Here is a 17768-nt window from a genome sequence, read left to right on the forward strand (position 1 = left end):
GTGTGTGTGTGTGTGTGTGTGTATGTATGTATGTATGTATGTATGTATATATATGTATATACATACATACATACATACATACCCCTCCCCCCCCTCCCACCCCTCACCCTCCCCATCCCCCCCCTCTTCTCCCCTCTCCCCCTCCCACTCTTCTCCCCTCCCCCCCGTTCCCCTCCCCTCCCCCCCCGTTCCCCTCCCCTCCCCCGCTCGGCAATGCCGGGTACTTCTGCTAGTATATATATATATATATATATATATATATATATATATATATATATATATATATTTCCTTGTATATACATATATATACATATATACATACATATATGTATATACATATATATACATATATATACATATATATATATATATATATATATACATATATATATATACATATATATATATATATATATTTTTTTTCAGGAGGGCTTCCTGAAAAGCGCTATATAAAATAAATGCATTATTATTATTATTATTATATATATATACATATATATATATATACATATATATATATATATATACATATATATATATATATATATATATATTGTTACAGACGTGGCTTGGATGTTATTTACCGAGCGGTTTTATGGTATGACCACGTCTGCACAAGTTACCCCGATTGCACCCGGGGTTGACTAATCGCGCTATGCTAGACCAATGAAGGAAAAAGAAGACACACGGCTGGAATTAATACGACACGACACCAGGGATACGGTTCTCAAAGGTTGTTATTACAATAATGCGGAAGGTTTAGATTACAGGGACAAGAGGGAAACATAGGAAGGTGGGCACTTAAACACACTTATATTAACCCCAACGGACGACAGATAAACGGGACAAGGCTCACTCACACGGGGTTTGATTGCAACGAAAGCGGGTAGCGATCGCTCCAGGTGCACCTGGAGCTCAGGGCAGGATCACGTACGGTCCAGTTTAAGAGATGCGGTGGAGGTATTGCAGCGCTCGAGGGGTGGCGACTTCTCTCTCCAGGCTGGGGGCGCATCTGACGTCACATCCGGCGCGGGGCCGCGTATATCCGGCGGGGAGTGACACGCCCTCGGCTCGTTAGCTCCGCCTCGTGGAATCGGCACGTTGCTTCTCATTGGGTGCGTGCGGGGGGGGGGTTACTGGCTCCGCCCCTGACGAGGAGCTGACAGCCAGCCCCTTCGGGGTAACCCCGTGGAGCGCATAGTCTGGAGCTAATCGAGCCGGTGTGAGGACGCATCCTCCCCCGCTCCGCCGCCATCCCCTCTGTTGTTGTTGTAATTGTTGTTGTAGTTGTTGTTATTGTTGTTGTTTGGGGAAGAAGATGGGAGGAGGTATGGGAAAGGTCCTAAACTCACTACTGATGCCATATAATCACATTCTGGTGCAACGAAGAGTCATAATTAATGGAAACGAGGCCTTAACTGACATAGATTAAGAATAACTAGGAAGATGTCCGAAAGTTGTCTACGTGTGGTGCGGTGGACCTGGGCACGACATTTAATGGGGGAATAAGGGGAAGGTCGGCTCTACTGATTGTTATTTACATGCAATGGGACTAGGGAATGGGGGACTGGGGAAAGTTGGGGAGTATTGGAGAAAATAGGGGAATATTTACAAGCGGATATGGAGGCCAAATTCCATATTCGCAACATTGCACCCTTCTCTACCCTCGGGGCGTCCCGACCCGATAAATTTTTACCTACTTTAGTGTGGCACGCAATGTAGTTCCCTCTACTATTAACTCTACCCTGAGTGCGACAGTTTTACAGATATTCACAAATGAGTAAATATGTCCCCCTGCGACGTTGCACCCTTCTCCTCACAGAAACACACCCACAGGATAACCGAATCCGGAAAGAATTCTCAAACTAAACATACAGCCGGTAGGGAGCATTATTTACAAGATTACGCTGATATCTACACTACGATCCAGGACCTGTCTTTGGAGGAACACATGCAGATGTTATGCATAGAGAGAGCGCGCTTGCCAGCATCGATACACCAACCCACGAGTGCTCTGTGGCCGACGGCCTTTAATAACGTGCAGAGCACCCTTTCCCAGCATCAAAAGCACCACCCCACCACCAATCGGTGCAGTCACCATTGTTCATTGGAATAAAAATAAATTCGACAACCCCTAACCCTGCAGGTGTCTCTTGCTCTTCTTGTGGTGCACTTGGTGGTGTTAATTAACAGTGGTTCACCTTTATGGCATAGGTGCCACGTTGACCCATAGGTCCATCCCCGGGTGGTGCTTGGCCGCAAACGAACTGCGGTCCATTGTGGGTGGCCACAAACATTGCGGTCCATATGGTGTACCGATCCAGGCAGCGAACAGCGAAAGTGCAGGCCCACAACTGCGTAGCCAGCACCTCTCTCTCCTCTCTCTCTACCCCAAAGCCAGATCCTCGGAGGTGGGAGACAAAAGAAGCAGACAAGTGAGTAAGGTGGTAAGGGCGCAAAAGTGCACGCAATATAAGGTAATGCACACTGGGGGCACATGGGAACCAGGTGAGACAGGTACGTTCCTATCGTACGCCCCCCCCCCACCAGGTAACCTACATGGCCCCTCCCTTACCCCTTACTGTATCCACAAAACACAACACTACCCATAAACATCTACTTTACAAATCGACAAACATCCCTACTGTCTTCCCCGTTCCTCCCATAAACCAAATTCGTCTTCTCTCCCTCCTAACCAATCAAATTTGCCATTTTCAACTCTCATCAAAATTTGCCATCTCCAACTGCACATCAAAATTTGCCATCACCAATTCATCATCAGTCCCTCCTAGGGAGGGAGAGATGGAATCACCCCAATGTCTCATCCACGTCGTGATGCGTCTCACAAATCCACAGCAATTTCATTTCCTGCACAAAACAAAGAAAACACAGGTGTGGAGTCATCATCATCACCACAGGCAAGTGGCTGCGTATGGTGCGACAGGTTCATCAATCCTAACTATCTCCTAAATGACTTTAACAACTTTACACTACCCGGGGTCTTTCTCCGGCCAAACCATTGGCCCTCTTACTCTATGGGTTCTAAAAACCAATTCCCATTGGCCAACCTGTGGTGCTTTTCAATTTGGGGTCTCACTCCCCCGATTCATCTCCCGGTGCCCTCGCACAATTTCTGGGCTGCGGCGTGTACCTCTCCCAGTGGGTCTACCCACCTGCACACCTCCACCACTGCAGTTGCCTCCGAGCTTACCTGCTCCTTGCCCTAACCTAACTACCTGGGGAAGGCCCTCTGGCACTCTCCCCACTCGGTGCCCTCTCTGGCACTGGGCTACCCGGGTCCATCCTCCGGATCCTCGGGCCCCATCCACAACTCTACCGGCTCCCAGAGCCCACCTGCGGCCTCACCTGGCCGACATCCTCACAGTGGTGGAGTGCTCAACCAACTACACACACTAACAGGCTACACGCCCAGCCATTTCCACAACACTAATGCACCCATTCACAACACCATTCTGCAACCGCACCACAGATGCCAATATCCAACCACAATTTACCTGCACCCTCTACCTAACACTTACACTACCCGCCCCGGGTATCCGTGATGGGGGTCCACTCTTCCCCCATCCACACCTTCGCACCATGCACACCACTCCGTACCACTTACTCCAACTTTCTCCACACACCTGTACTTGCACACCTGTGCTCTCACACCTGGTGCCACCGGCACCCTTCTCTCCCCAAGCGCATTCGCGCTGATCCACAACACTCACTACTCATACACTGCTCCACACACCTGTCCAGTTGCACACCTGTGCAATCACACCTGTTCAATCCTCACACACACAGCATCATCTCAGCTAACTACTCCCTTCTGAAACTTGCGCTTCCCAGTCGTCCCTTTAACTATTGCGCTCCCTCGTCATTATAATCCACACTAATCTACCTGCGTCCCCACTACAGGTATCAGTCACTAACTAAACTTAACGTCACCTAATGTCATCTTCTCTAGATCCCTACACACCATATCCTAACCCACCCGGGCTAGTTTTCACTGCCATACACCCCATAAGCTATTGCTCCTTTGCCCCCCCTGTGAGGGATGGTGGATTTGCCATCCCACCACATCGGGGGTCTCTCACTACCAATTTTGCACATCAAATTTCAACAAATTAAAAATTTGCCAATCACTGCCCATCATCTGCCAATCACTACTGCCAATCCTTGGCCAATCATCAAATTTTGTTTTTCTCTAATTTTGGGTCCAAAACACTAACCTCATCACCCAGTCGACTCACTAATACCTCTCGGTGCGCCAATCCCTGTCCAAAGCCCGGCTTCGTAAAGCCAAGCAATGGATGCTGGTTGTTTTGTGCCAGCGGCTGGATGCGTCCGGCACTCGGTGCAGGGACGGGGGCTTACCCGGGCCGAGATCCCACGCATCACCTCGGCGTGGAGCCATCCAATGTCCCGATCTCGACCTGCCGGAATGCCTCAACAAAAAGTGGTCGCCATGACGACCCTTTCTATCGGGCCGCCCGCTCCGCCTAGTGGAGCACGGACGCGGCCGTTCAAAGCGAGGCCCAGCACGCACCGAGGGCCCGACTCGGCTATAAGTCGTTCTAAACTCTACCCCGTCTAACGTCGATGCTTCACCTGCATGCTTACATCCCGCAGCCCGTTCCTTGCTCACACATCCAGCCGTTTCCATGCCCCTCGTACCGTTCCTTACACACCCAGGTACACCCATTCCACTCACCGCCTTGGTCACACACCTGACCACCGAACACTTTGGCACACATTCGTCGCTCGCACACCTCACCAATACACCTCTTCGCGCCCCCTCCTCGGTCACCTCCTCTGTGACAATCACAGGTGTGCTCTCATTCGCACACCCAACCACGTGCCTTACCACCAACTCCAGCGTGCATTCCCACTCACGCTCTACCATTCCAGGTGTACATCCTTCCATCCCAGGTGTACATCCTCGCTCACCTGTCACAACCAGCTCACTCTCCTTGTCACTCTCACTACTCTCACCTCCACTCGTGACAACGCACTCACCCTTACTCTTGACAGCACACTCTTTCCCCATGCACCTGTCCGTCACACACCTTTCTCGCGCACACTCTCCCGTTACACCCTCTGTAACACTCACCACAGGTGGACACTCTTCCTTACTTCTGACAGCGCACTCTTTCCTCATGCACCTGTCCGTCACACACCTTTCTCGCGCACACTCTCCCGTTACACCCTCTGTAACACTCACCACAGGTGGACACTCTTCCTTACTTCTGACAGCGCACTCTTTCCTCATGCACCTGTCCGTCACACACCTTTCTCGCGCACACTCTTGCGCACACTCTCCCGTCACACCCTCTGTAACACTCACCACCCCGCGCTTCCATGTGCTCCCTCGCACACACGCTACGACCGACTCACTTTCGCCAGCACCCTCACTCCTTGGCACGCACTTTTTCCTCACACACCCCAGAGTCGGACTTTCTTGCACACCTCCATTTTCGCACACCAGACCTGTCGCACACTTCACCAACGGCCTCTCACGAACACCCGGGTCTATCTCGACCCCCAAGCTTATTAAATCACCTGGCGCATCATACGCACGACCATATTGGTCACCACTTACACCGGGTCCTCTTTCTCTTCGCTTCTCCTCCATCACCTGCGAATCCCTCATCCGGTTAATGAGCACATCATCACGATCCGAACACAGACTTTGGACCAATTCTTTTACTTCCTCCTTTATCTCTTTCTTATCCTCTCTCCGTCGCTTCTTAATTTCGCTCACCCCTTCTTCCACTTCTTCTAATTTTTGCTTCATCTCCTTCATCTCTTCGTGCGCCCCTTTAAGTTCTTCCTCTAACTCCACTTTATTTTTTTCTATGTGCTCCCGCACCTCCCGCTCTTTAACCTCCATTACCTCTACCACCTTGTCCATTTTCCTCGTCAGGTCCTCATGTACCGTCTGACACTCTTTTTTAATTACCCCTACGTCCTTTTTCATCTCCTTCTGTGTCGATTTTAAACCCTCTATTACCGCTGTGTTCTTCTTTACCTGGTCCCCCAACTCCTTTTGTCCCACTGTCAGTTGTTCTACTCCCAGCGTCAACTCCTCTATACCACCTTGCAATTTTACAGTCCCCTTTCTCACCTCTTTCTCCATGCGCTCCTTACAGTGCCTCACCTCCTCGCGCACTCCTCCGACCTCCTCACTCACTCCTCTTCTGATCTCTTCTCCCATCACTTGCATCTCCTGCCCAGATGCCACCCTCATCTGCTCCATTTCCTCCCTGTGAGCATCCAGTTTGGTTTCTACCCCCATTCTGACCCCCTCTATCTGCTGCTCCATTTGTTTAACTTCCCTTTCCGCTTGGTCCCTCATGTCCCTCAATTTGCCTTCCATACTGTTTTCTAACCCCTCTAACCCATTTTTCACTCCCTCTATCTGATTCTCTTGAGCGGCCATTCTGTTTTCTACCCCCGTTAACCCCTCCTGTATTTCCCCTAATCTATCGTCTAATTTCCCAAATTTCATGTCTAATCCCTTAAAATTATTGTCTAATCCCTTAAAATTATTGTCTAATCCCTCACTGGTACCCCTCGCTTCGTCCCTCATTACCCCCATTTGGCCCTCTAATCGCCCACTATTAACCCTCATTTGCTCACTCTGAGCATCCATCCGGTTCCCCATTACCCCCAATTGCTCACTCTGAGCATCCATCCGGCCCTCCAATCGCTCACTATTCTGGGCCATAAGGGCCTTCATTTGTATAAAAAAAAGTTCCAATCTTCCCAGCGGCGCTACTTCGGTCGCGGGCACGGTGACCAGCGAGGCGCCATTTTGCGCGCCCGCTTCTTCGTGCGTGACGGCGCTATTTTGCGAACCTGCCGCCCTCACTGCTTCGCTCTCCTCCTGTCCCTCATTTTGGTCCTGGATCGACCCTACCTCACTCTCCTTTACCGGACCCCAGCTGTCTTGATCCGCCATAGCGCGACTTTCAAAATTCGGTTTTTATTTTTTATTTTCGTAAAACAAATTGAAATTTCGCCGTTATAATTTCGCGCGGGAAACGCGCTCCGAATCGATTTTCCCTCCCAAAATTTGGGCCTAACTAATTTAGTCCCGGGTTCGAATTCCACTCCTCGACACCAATTGTTACAGACGTGGCTTGGATGTTATTTACCGAGCGGTTTTATGGTATGACCACGTCTGCACAAGTTACCCCGATTGCACCCGGGGTTGACTAATCGCGCTATGCTAGACCAATGAAGGAAAAAGAAGACACACGGCTGGAATTAATACGACACGACACCAGGGATACGGTTCTCAAAGGTTGTTATTACAATAATGCGGAAGGTTTAGATTACAGGGACAAGAGGGAAACATAGGAAGGTGGGCACTTAAACACACTTATATTAACCCCAACGGACGACAGATAAACGGGACAAGGCTCACTCACACGGGGTTTGATTGCAACGAAAGCGGGTAGCGATCGCTCCAGGTGCACCTGGAGCTCAGGGCAGGATCACGTACGGTCCAGTTTAAGAGATGCGGTGGAGGTATTGCAGCGCTCGAGGGGTGGCGACTTCTCTCTCCAGGCTGGGGGCGCATCTGACGTCACATCCGGCGCGGGGCCGCGTATATCCGGCGGGGAGTGACACGCCCTCGGCTCGTTAGCTCCGCCTCGTGGAATCGGCACGTTGCTTCTCATTGGGTGCGTGCGGGGGGGGGGGGTTACTGGCTCCGCCCCTGACGAGGAGCTGACAGCCAGCCCCTTCGGGGTAACCCCGTGGAGCGCATAGTCTGGAGCTAATCGAGCCGGTGTGAGGACGCATCCTCCCCCGCTCCGCCGCCATCCCCTCTGTTGTTGTTGTAATTGTTGTTGTAGTTGTTGTTATTGTTGTTGTTTGGGGAAGAAGATGGGAGGAGGTATGGGAAAGGTCCTAAACTCACTACTGATGCCATATAATCACATTCTGGTGCAACGAAGAGTCATAATTAATGGAAACGAGGCCTTAACTGACATAGATTAAGAATAACTAGGAAGATGTCCGAAAGTTGTCTACGTGTGGTGCGGTGGACCTGGGCACGACATTTAATGGGGGAATAAGGGGAAGGTCGGCTCTACTGATTGTTATTTACATGCAATGGGACTAGGGAATGGGGGACTGGGGAAAGTTGGGGAGTATTGGAGAAAATAGGGGAATATTTACAAGCGGATATGGAGGCCAAATTCCATATTCGCAACAATATATATATATATATATACATATATATATACATATATATATATATATATATACATATATATATATATATATATATATATACATATATATATATATATATATATATATATATATATATATATATATATATATATATATATATATTGTTGCGGATTCGGGGGTCGGCGCTCCCCTTATCAAGGGGGGGTTAATCCCCTTGTCTTTCAAGCTGGCCGTCCCCCAATCCTGGAAGCTATGACGCTCCTTCCGGTCAGAATTAGCTTGGGTGATTGGTCAATGAAGTCCCAAATACCTACTTACTAACCCGACCGTAAAGCAGGGAAATAACTCCCGCTCGAACCACGGATAAGATGGAAATTGCCGAGCGGTTAGCAATCCACGGCCCGAGCCATTAACAAAGACTAACCCGATCCTGAGCGGTTTCCAAATCGTGCCACAGGTACTCAATTGAAAAAGGACGGAGGCGATCGGATTAGGAAAAAGGAAAGGAAGGCGCTGATTGCACGAACTGCCTGTGATACGAGCCATTGATCGGGAGAGAGAGAGAGCTGGCACGAGCTACGTATTACGTACGCCGCATCCCAGTCCCCCCGATATATGTAACCGCGATAAGGAAAATTAGGAAAAAAACAAACAAACAAAAAAAAACCAAGGAAGAACAAGGTACAAGAGGAAACGAAAGGAATATACAAGGAAGAAGAAACAAAAGGACACAGGGCAGGCTTATCTATACAGTCTTAACTTATGACCCTGGACGAACATACACACTCACACTGATGGTAGCTGGTAGGGGGGGGAGGTCCAGGCAGATGGTCAGGCTCCTCGTCCGGTCCCGACTCGTGCCGTGGTGGTGATGGAGGCAGGCCGGCAGCGCGCCGCGTATCGTTGACCATGAGCGGACGTATATCGCGGTTACATATATCGGGGGGACTGAGATGCGGCGTATGTAATACTTAGCTCGTGCCAGCTCTCTCTCTCTCTCCCGATCAATGGCTCGTATCACAGGCAGTTCATGCAATCAGCGCCTTTCCTCACAAGTTCTTTACAATCGATCGTCCCCTGCGCAGTCCGTTACAATAAGCAGTCCGTGGCGCAGTCCGTATCAGAATGTGCTCGCTGGCCAGACCTCCACGCAGTCCTTCACAATAAGCACTCCGTGGCGCAGTCCTTGAAAGAAGTCCGTCAAAGGGCTTTGCGCACGCGCTTATATAATGCGCTTTGAGATCAATGCGCGCACTTTGAAACCACGCCCGCCAGCGAGCTCACCTCAGCCCTGATTGGTTGGCGAGGGCTCACTTTCCGGCGAGTTGACAGGGCCACACCTTGTTCCCGGCGCTCCGCCTCCTTCTTCCTCGAGCTTGACCGCGTGTTCAATGGCGTTTGGAGCGAGCAAACTTCAGCTCAACGCAGCGAACGCTGCTGGCAAGCGGAGGCGTGTAATAGAATTGGGAGAGAGAGGTTGGAAAGGAAGCGAATGGGGCCTATCTTATTTGATTAATGCAACGCAGATTCAACTATTGGGAACACGGCCTTATCTGACACATAATAAGGAAATAACTAAAGTTCCTATGGTGAGCTACGTGTTGCATATGGACTAACTAAGGGTGCAACCTTTAACCTTTTAAATGATGGAATATTATTTACAAGTATTTACAAAGTGAGGGGTTCTCAAAACCGCAACAATATATATATATATATATATATATATATATATATGTATGTATATGTATATGTATATATATATATATATATGTATATATATATACAGTGGAACCTTGACTTACGAGTTTAATTCGTTCCGTGACCGAGCTCGTAACTCAAATTGCTCGTATCTCAAATCAAATTTCCCCATTGAAATGCATTGAAATGCTATTAATCCGTTCCAGCCCGCCAAAAACCACACCAATTTTTTTTAAAATATACAGTATATATAAAAATATCTCGCGCTTTATATTTCACCTGTATGCAGCATACAAGTTGGCAGGATGGCCTGGACTGGAGGTACGCACACTTGACTCTAAAGTCTAAACTGTCCAGCCTGGGTTTGAATCCCGACCCAGCTATAACCTGTCATGTCGGTGTTTCACAGGCAGGGTGATTCATCAATGTGTGTACCGCTAAACTGGGCGCCCCGTTTGCGTCCCATTAGTTGTTGGATGTTAAGGATCTCACCGTGTTTTCCACAAAGAGAAGGCGAGCTATCGCCGGCATTCTGAACAAGTTGTGGCCTGGCATGCTCTTCTCCTCTGCCGTTATATACGTCCTCCTCGGCACCTCGCTCATGTTTTTCGACGATTGCGTGTTTTATATCCAAGCACATCATCCTCTTCTTCTTCTCAGCACTGCACTTGCCACTCACTTTCTTAGGCCCCATGGTTAAAACTAAGAAATTTTCCGAAATAACCAAAATGCGAAAAAAAAAATGCAGCGCTGTACGACAGAGATACGTACTGTACATGCACGGCAAGATAACCACGTGACCAGAACCCACCTGGCGGCGTGAACTCGAAATAACCAAAATGCGAAAAAAAAAATGCAGCGCTATACCACAGAGATACGTACTGTACGTGCACGGCAAGATAACCACGTGACCAGAACCCACCTGGCGGCGTGAACTCGAAATAACCAAAATGCGAAAAAAAAATGCAGCGCTATACCACAGAGATACGTACTGTACGTGCACGGCAAGATAACCACGTGACCAGAACCCACCTGGCGGCGTGAACTCGAAATAACCAAAATGCGAAAAAAAAAATGCAGCGCTATACGACAGAGATACGTACTGTACGTGCACGGCAAGATAACCACGTGACCAGAACCCACCTGGCGGCGTGAACTCGAAATAACCAAAATGCGAAAAAAAAATGCAGCGCTATACCACAGAGATACGTACTGTACGTGCACGGCAAGATAACCACGTGACCAGAACCCACCTGGCGGCGTGAACTCGAAATAACCAAAATGCGAAAAAAAAAATGCAGCGCTATACGACAGAGATACGTACTGTACGTGCACGGCAAGATAACCACGTGACCAGAACCCACCTGGCGGCGTGAACTCGAAATAACCAAAATGCAAAAAAAAAAATGCAGCGCTATACGACAGAGATACGTACTGTACGTGCACGGCAAGATAACCACGTGACCAGAACCCACCTGGCGGCGTGAACTCGAAATAACCGAAATGCGAAAACTAAAATGCAGCGCTATACGATAGAGATACTGTACTTGAACGGCAAGATAACCACGTGACCAGAACCCACCTGGCGGCAAAACTCAAAATAACCGAAATGCGAAAACTAAAATGCAGCGCTATACGACAAAGATACTGTACTTGAACGGCAAGATAACCACGTGACCGGGTGACGAAAGCTCGTAACTCGGATCTCGGCTCGCATCTCAAAGCAATAAACCGCCGGAGCGACGGCTCGTATCTCGAAAAACTCGTAAGTTGGGGCACTCGTAAGTCAAGGTTCCACTGTATATATATATATAAAAAAGATATATATATATATATATATATATATATATATATATATATATGTATATATATATATATATATATCAGTCACTATGCGACCTTCATATCATCAGTGGAGAACCACCAGCAAGGTGTCCCATACAGCTGCTGCTGCACCTTGCTGGGAGCGATAAGCACCGCCTGCCACACTGTAACGTTATCTCTGGTATCCACTCACCATATGGAGTCGACCTGGTTGCGGTTGGGAGTTACTAATAATGGTATCTGTAATCTGGTTCTCCAACCTAATGAGCGGACAGCATAACGTCATCGCCATGCATGTCCGCATTGCCTGCAAAGCTCCAGAGGAACCATCTAGCAGTGCGTCATTATGGATTATAAATTCAGATACTGTCACAAGTGCATGCAAAACTCACAGTTACCGACCTGGTTTCGCCCTTGTTGGGGCTTCATCAGGGCAACGCAGTGAGGCTTTCCATACACTTGTAACTCTGTGAACCTTTCGGTTTTTATATCAGTCACTATGCGACCTTCATATCATCAGTGGAGAACCGCCAGCAAGGTGTCCCATACAGCTGCTGCTGCACCTTGCTGGGAGCGATAAGCACCGCCTGCCACACGGTAACGTTATCTCTGGTATCCACTCATCATATGGAGTCGACCTATATCTATATATATATCTATATATTATTGCGGTTTTGAGTTTTGTATAATAAAGGTTAAATTTCCCCCTCATAGTTTAGTCACACAAACAGCACGTAGCCTCGCGATAGTGCAGTTATTTCATAGTATGTGTAAGAATAGTCCTTTTGCTGTGTTAGTTTTGCATTGAGGAGAGTAAGGAGAGTAGGTCCTCTTCATACTTCCATTGCCTTATGCCGCCTTACGCCTCTTTGTGCTGCCTTTGGCTTTTTGGCGCGAATTAACACGAGGCAGGCCTGGAGGGTCGAGTCGGGGCCGAATGAGGGCGGCGAAGAAGCTGACGGTAAGCGCAAGCCGCCAATCAGGGCTCAAAGGGAGTGGCTGCGGCAATGCGTCACAGGGCGTGGTTGGAACGTTCGGGAAGGCTCAGGGCGTGGCAAATATAACCCGTCGCGCAAAGCCCCCACGAAGAGTGGAGGGAGGACTCTCGAGTTGAAGGAGCACGGTGAGCAATTGAGTTACGAGGACAGAAGGGAAGAGGAGTTGAAGGAGCGCGGTCAGCAGTAGAGTTTGAGAGGCACGAGATCGGAGAAAGACGCGCATGAACCAAGATACGCGCTCATATTAAAGTGACGCTTGGTTGAGCTTGAAGCCGAGCCGCTATATTGCATTGGGTTACGCGAGTGATCGCGCGCTGGTTGTTAAACGCGATGTGGAACCGCCCAGCCGCGCCGAGAGACACGTACATTCCTTCCTGCCTTCCTGCCTCATCTGCTGCCTTTTGTCCGAGAGACGCACTATGAGGATCCTTCCACCGCCTGCTTGGCATCTTCGTGGGATGTGCTGGGACCGTGGAGAGGACGCCGGGCCACCGTTCCTGGATGACCAAGTCGGCGCGTTTGGCCTGAACAGCATCCTGCCTGCAATTTCCCTGTGTGAGTGCGAACGGGCCCGTGTCTGGGTTTATAATAAGACTGCTTAAGTTCTGCTCTGTGTCTGCTTTCTACCGGCTTGTACATAAGTGTAAATAATAATTAAACCTTGTTATTCCTTTGATTCTACCGCTTTTGTGATTTCCATCATTGACTAAGCGTGGTACGAGTAAAACCGCTCTAATCGGGGTCCAATATTAACGGTGACTGCACGGACCACGTGGTACGCAATCTGCTCGGTGTACTCAAATTACATGTAGCTCGTGCGAGGCTTGGTTCCCCGCTTCCGTGGCGGCGCAGGTATTTAAGTATGAGCGAGACTTGGTCCCGAAACCCTACCTTGCGTTTGCCCGGAAGAGGCGTTTCAAGTCTCTTGGTTACGCCAGGCCCAGAAAGAACAAGGGGCTTAATCCCCCCTTGGTAAGGGTAAGAAGGGCGGCGGAAAACCGTAACAATATATATATACACACATTACTCACATTAAAGCCCATTTCTTTTTTTCTTTTTTGCCATATTTGCCGCTTTCCTCACATTTTGTGCATGCTGTAGGTATTCGTTCCCTTCCAGTTTCACCTGAGCGGATTATAGGTTTGCTATCCGTCTGTCCGCCTATCCATCTGTCCCACCTGTGATTTTTTTTCCCAGACTTTCCCCCCATACCCTTTAACATATTCAACTGAAACTTCGCACATGGCTTTATTATGATAAGTTACATAACAAGTTCGAGTTTTGGGGTGTTTCACAAATTTTCCAAGGCGTTATGCCCTTTTTGGACTTAGAAACTATCACCTATTATACATTGGTCACTTTTCCAGACTTTTCCCCCTTTACCCTTCAACATATTCAACTGAAACTTGGTACATGGCTTTATTGTGAACATTCATTGGGATCGGTATGGGACATGTATTGCAAAGCAGTTTTAACTGTGTGCTTCTTTTATAATGGTATTAACGTTTTGAAATGACCATTCACCCTTATTTATAATTGAGTTATCTTGCTGATTTGCTGATCAATCTTTGTGTGACTACGTCAATGCCTTTGAAAGTATAAATTAATTTACCTTTCTCTCCTCGTCTTTTTCCCCCTTCTTTTTGTCTCGTTTGGCTCCCCTTTCCCTTTGCTTTGTGTCACGTCTTCTCCTGTCCCCTTGCTCTTTATCTTTGCTCCTACTCGCCCCCTTCATTCCACATGCCACGTTCTCACTAATACTCAGGAAATTTTGCCACTGCCCTTGACCACCAAGGGTTAATGAGTTTTGCGAAGGAAGTACTGTATGCTTGCTTCGGCTTTAAGCTCTTCTCCTTGGCTCCATTCTTTGATCTTTTTGCGAAACGTGTTTCTCTTTCACTGCTTAAGGTCTTACTCTCTGTCCGTATACTCTTCCCATTGCATCTGCCTAGCCACACCAGGTCGCAACCTTCTAACCCACATCTAGTATCTCTCCCGAAGGCCTCCAAACTCCATTCCTAAATCCTGCTTTTCTATTGTCTGTGGAATTGACTCTGTGTCTACTGTCTTGTTTGTTCCCTCCAGTCCTTCCAGAGTTTTCCCTATCCCTACCTCATGGTGCTTCCCATACCCACTCCTGAGCTTTCCTTTCTCACTGACCTTTTACCCCTTTGATGGCCTACCAGTCCTCTTTGGATAATGTGATCCGTCTGTGCATTTTATTCCACCTGATGCTCTTTTCTGAACCACTATCCTCCGTCCAATAGCATTTCATGAGCCTTGGCAACTGTAGACGGTGACCTGAGGGTGCACACACACACACACACACACACACACACACACACACACACACACACACACACACACACACACACACACACACACACACACGGAATGGGAATGGGGGGAGGGGGTGAAAGAAAGAGAGAGCGGGAGAGATGGAGGAAAAAAAATAATATATATATATATATATGTAAGTTCTGTTGAATATCCATGTTGAAATTTTAAGCAAAAAACGTTTTTATTGCACATATTCCTTTGCCTATCCCATATATCTGATACAAGATGGTGAAGATGAGAAACCCCCACTACCACCAAGGACAGTGTCTTCCACTCTACTGCCCTTTGCTTCAGTCAACTCAGTGTCTGAAACCAGCCGGGCTATTGCTAATATTTTCCTGCAGCGCTGGCTTGATTCCGATTGGTAAGATTGGTAGTCAATGACTGGCATTTAACAAATATATGTGATTGATACAAATTATTCTGTTGATTATGAAATTAATAATTAATTAATTTCATCTAATAAATAATAAATAATAATTTAATAATGATTTAATTAATAATTTTAATATCTTTAGTAATTGAATTAAAATTATTAATAATAATTAAAATTATAAATTAATTAATTAATTAAAATTGATTAAATCCTCTGTTGATTAAAATAAATACTGTACCTTCAGGAAGTATTTGATCCTACACGATGGTATTGTATTTATCTTTGAGCTCTTTAGTCTAGGTTTGATACCTGACCCGACTATAAACTGTCAAATGAGGGCTCAGCAGGTAGGGCGTTGCATCAGAAAGTGTGCCGTCCCTCGGCCAAATGTTAAACCAGGTTTCCCAACTGCCGGCATTGGTTGGTGGACATTAAATATCCCATGGTGTTTTTCTCAGTCAACAAAATGTCCCTGGCACCTTGAACAAATTCCAAATTCCTGCCTATTTTCTGTGTGCTTGAATTGTGTGACAGGCCTTCCATGAGCCTTAGAATCTGTAAAAGAAAAATGTCATAAAGTGCATCAAAAGTTGAAGCACAACAGTTTTCTTGGGGTGTGTTTGTTGCTGCTATTTTCAATGCCATTATTGTTATCACATAATTTGTCGACGCCACTTTATTTCTTTGTTGTTACCACTCTCTGTTAGATTTTGTTTTTCTTTTTCAACGTGCATCTAATTTCATTTTCTTTGGCTCGTGTGTTTTGAAATGCAATATTTATGAATTCATGAAATTCGTTTGATGTATTGTGCACCCTATCCCTGGTGTTGGGCTAGCGGCTAGGGTGCCAACTTAGGATCCAAGGATCCTGGGTTCGAATCCCGGTCGATCGCTGAATTAACGCCAGGGGGATTGACTCAGCCTGTCATCCTACCGAGGTCGGCAAATTGAGTACGAGTACACTGGTAATTCCCTGTTTATCGTAAAAAGGCAACAAACAGGGTTGGCGGCAGGAATGGCATCCGGCCGTAAAACATTGCTTCAAAAAGGGGACCAAAAAACAACAACAACCACGGTCCCCGAAAAGGCCAACCCCCGCTTTGCGGGGAAAATGGCCTCTAAACGGTGTTTTTTTTTTTTGTGCACCCTCTGTTAATTACAGTGGCGAAATTACAATTTAATCAATTAATTGTTCGAGGGAGACTTTATTGTTAAGAGGGAAGTGTTAAGCGAGTTCTCTTTCCTCATTCTAGAGCTTGTCAAGAATTCTACAAACTTTAGTCTTGATTGTTGGTGGTTCTTATGCAGCTTGTGGCTGCTGGTTGCATCATTTTCTGGGGGTGTGGCTGCGCCGCTCATGCAGTGCCCCCATTACCAGTAAGCCGGTGCTCATTTTTGCCGACCTTGGAAGGATTACAGGCTGAGTCAACCCACCTGGTATTAATTCGATGGCACGACAGGGGCTGAAACTCAGGACCCTAAGATCTCAAGACAGCCACCTTAACCATTTAGCCAACACCTGGCTAGTTTTGATTAATAAGCAACCTTATTCTGATTTTAGATTTTTACTGATGCTTTTTCAACTTAACAATACAGCATAACCATTGATAAAACTGCTGACTCCCTGCAGTGTAACTGGAGGAGGGTTTGCCCTCTCTGTGGCCGAGTACCTTCGTAATGGGTTACCTCTTGATGTAGAGACGTCGAGGGGTGGCCAAACAACCCTGGTACACTTGGAAAGCTTCTTGACCGCCTGTACGCGCAGCTTGAGCAGGTGAGTGGCAGTGCTCCACATCGTAACCTGTAAATTATTGCTAAAGTTTTTTTGGTTTACTTTTTGCTTTGAGGCTAGCAGCAAACTAATCATTGTTCCACAGTGAGGTGGACAAATTGAAAAAGCAGCTGGATTCTCTGCTAAATATTTTCTGTCCCTATGAACCTCAATCACCTGCTAAAACGGCTAAACAGGTAGGAGACTTACCCCCTCCCCTTGCTTCCATTGCTGTATATGGCTTATCATCACCTTGTGCTCACTTAGCCTTGTTTCTTGCTCATTTTAATCGCTTATTTTATCCTTCCATCTATTTACCTTTCATTGTACTGTCATTCACACGCAGGAAGGAGATCCAGGAATTTTGAGCCTTTGCACTAAATTGTACGTTCTGTCGGATCAGCTGGGTTCTGCCGAACGCAAGGTATTCAAGTCTGCACAGAGTCCAACGATTGTCGTGGCGTGCAAGTAGGGGCACCACTGATGCTCACAGGATTCTCAAAATGCAAAATTTTAATCCATCTGGCTCGTAAAAATAAACAAACAAAAA

General features: G+C 47.3%; 2 protein-coding genes across 2 annotated transcripts in view; both read left to right on the top strand.

Moving 5' to 3' along the window:
- LOC137435139 (autophagy-related protein 16) overlaps positions 1-17768 on the top strand; it is a 307119-nt gene that overhangs the window by 47900 nt on the left and 241451 nt on the right. The gene's annotated exons all lie outside the window — the stretch shown is intronic.
- The window catches only part of LOC137435134 (phosphatidylinositol 3,4,5-trisphosphate 5-phosphatase 2A), a 136837-nt gene that overhangs the window by 22592 nt on the left and 96477 nt on the right, over positions 1-17768 (top strand). The window contains 4 exon segments of the mRNA XM_078784626.1: positions 15297-15435; positions 17078-17221; positions 17325-17415; positions 17565-17642. Coding sequence (XP_078640752.1) covers positions 15297-15435; positions 17078-17221; positions 17325-17415; positions 17565-17642 — 452 coding nt within the window.

The sequence above is a fragment of the Myxine glutinosa genome, chromosome 9 (genome assembly GCF_964187855.1).
Source record: "Myxine glutinosa chromosome 9, kmMyxGlut1.1, whole genome shotgun sequence".
NCBI lineage: Eukaryota > Metazoa > Chordata > Myxini > Myxiniformes > Myxinidae > Myxine > Myxine glutinosa.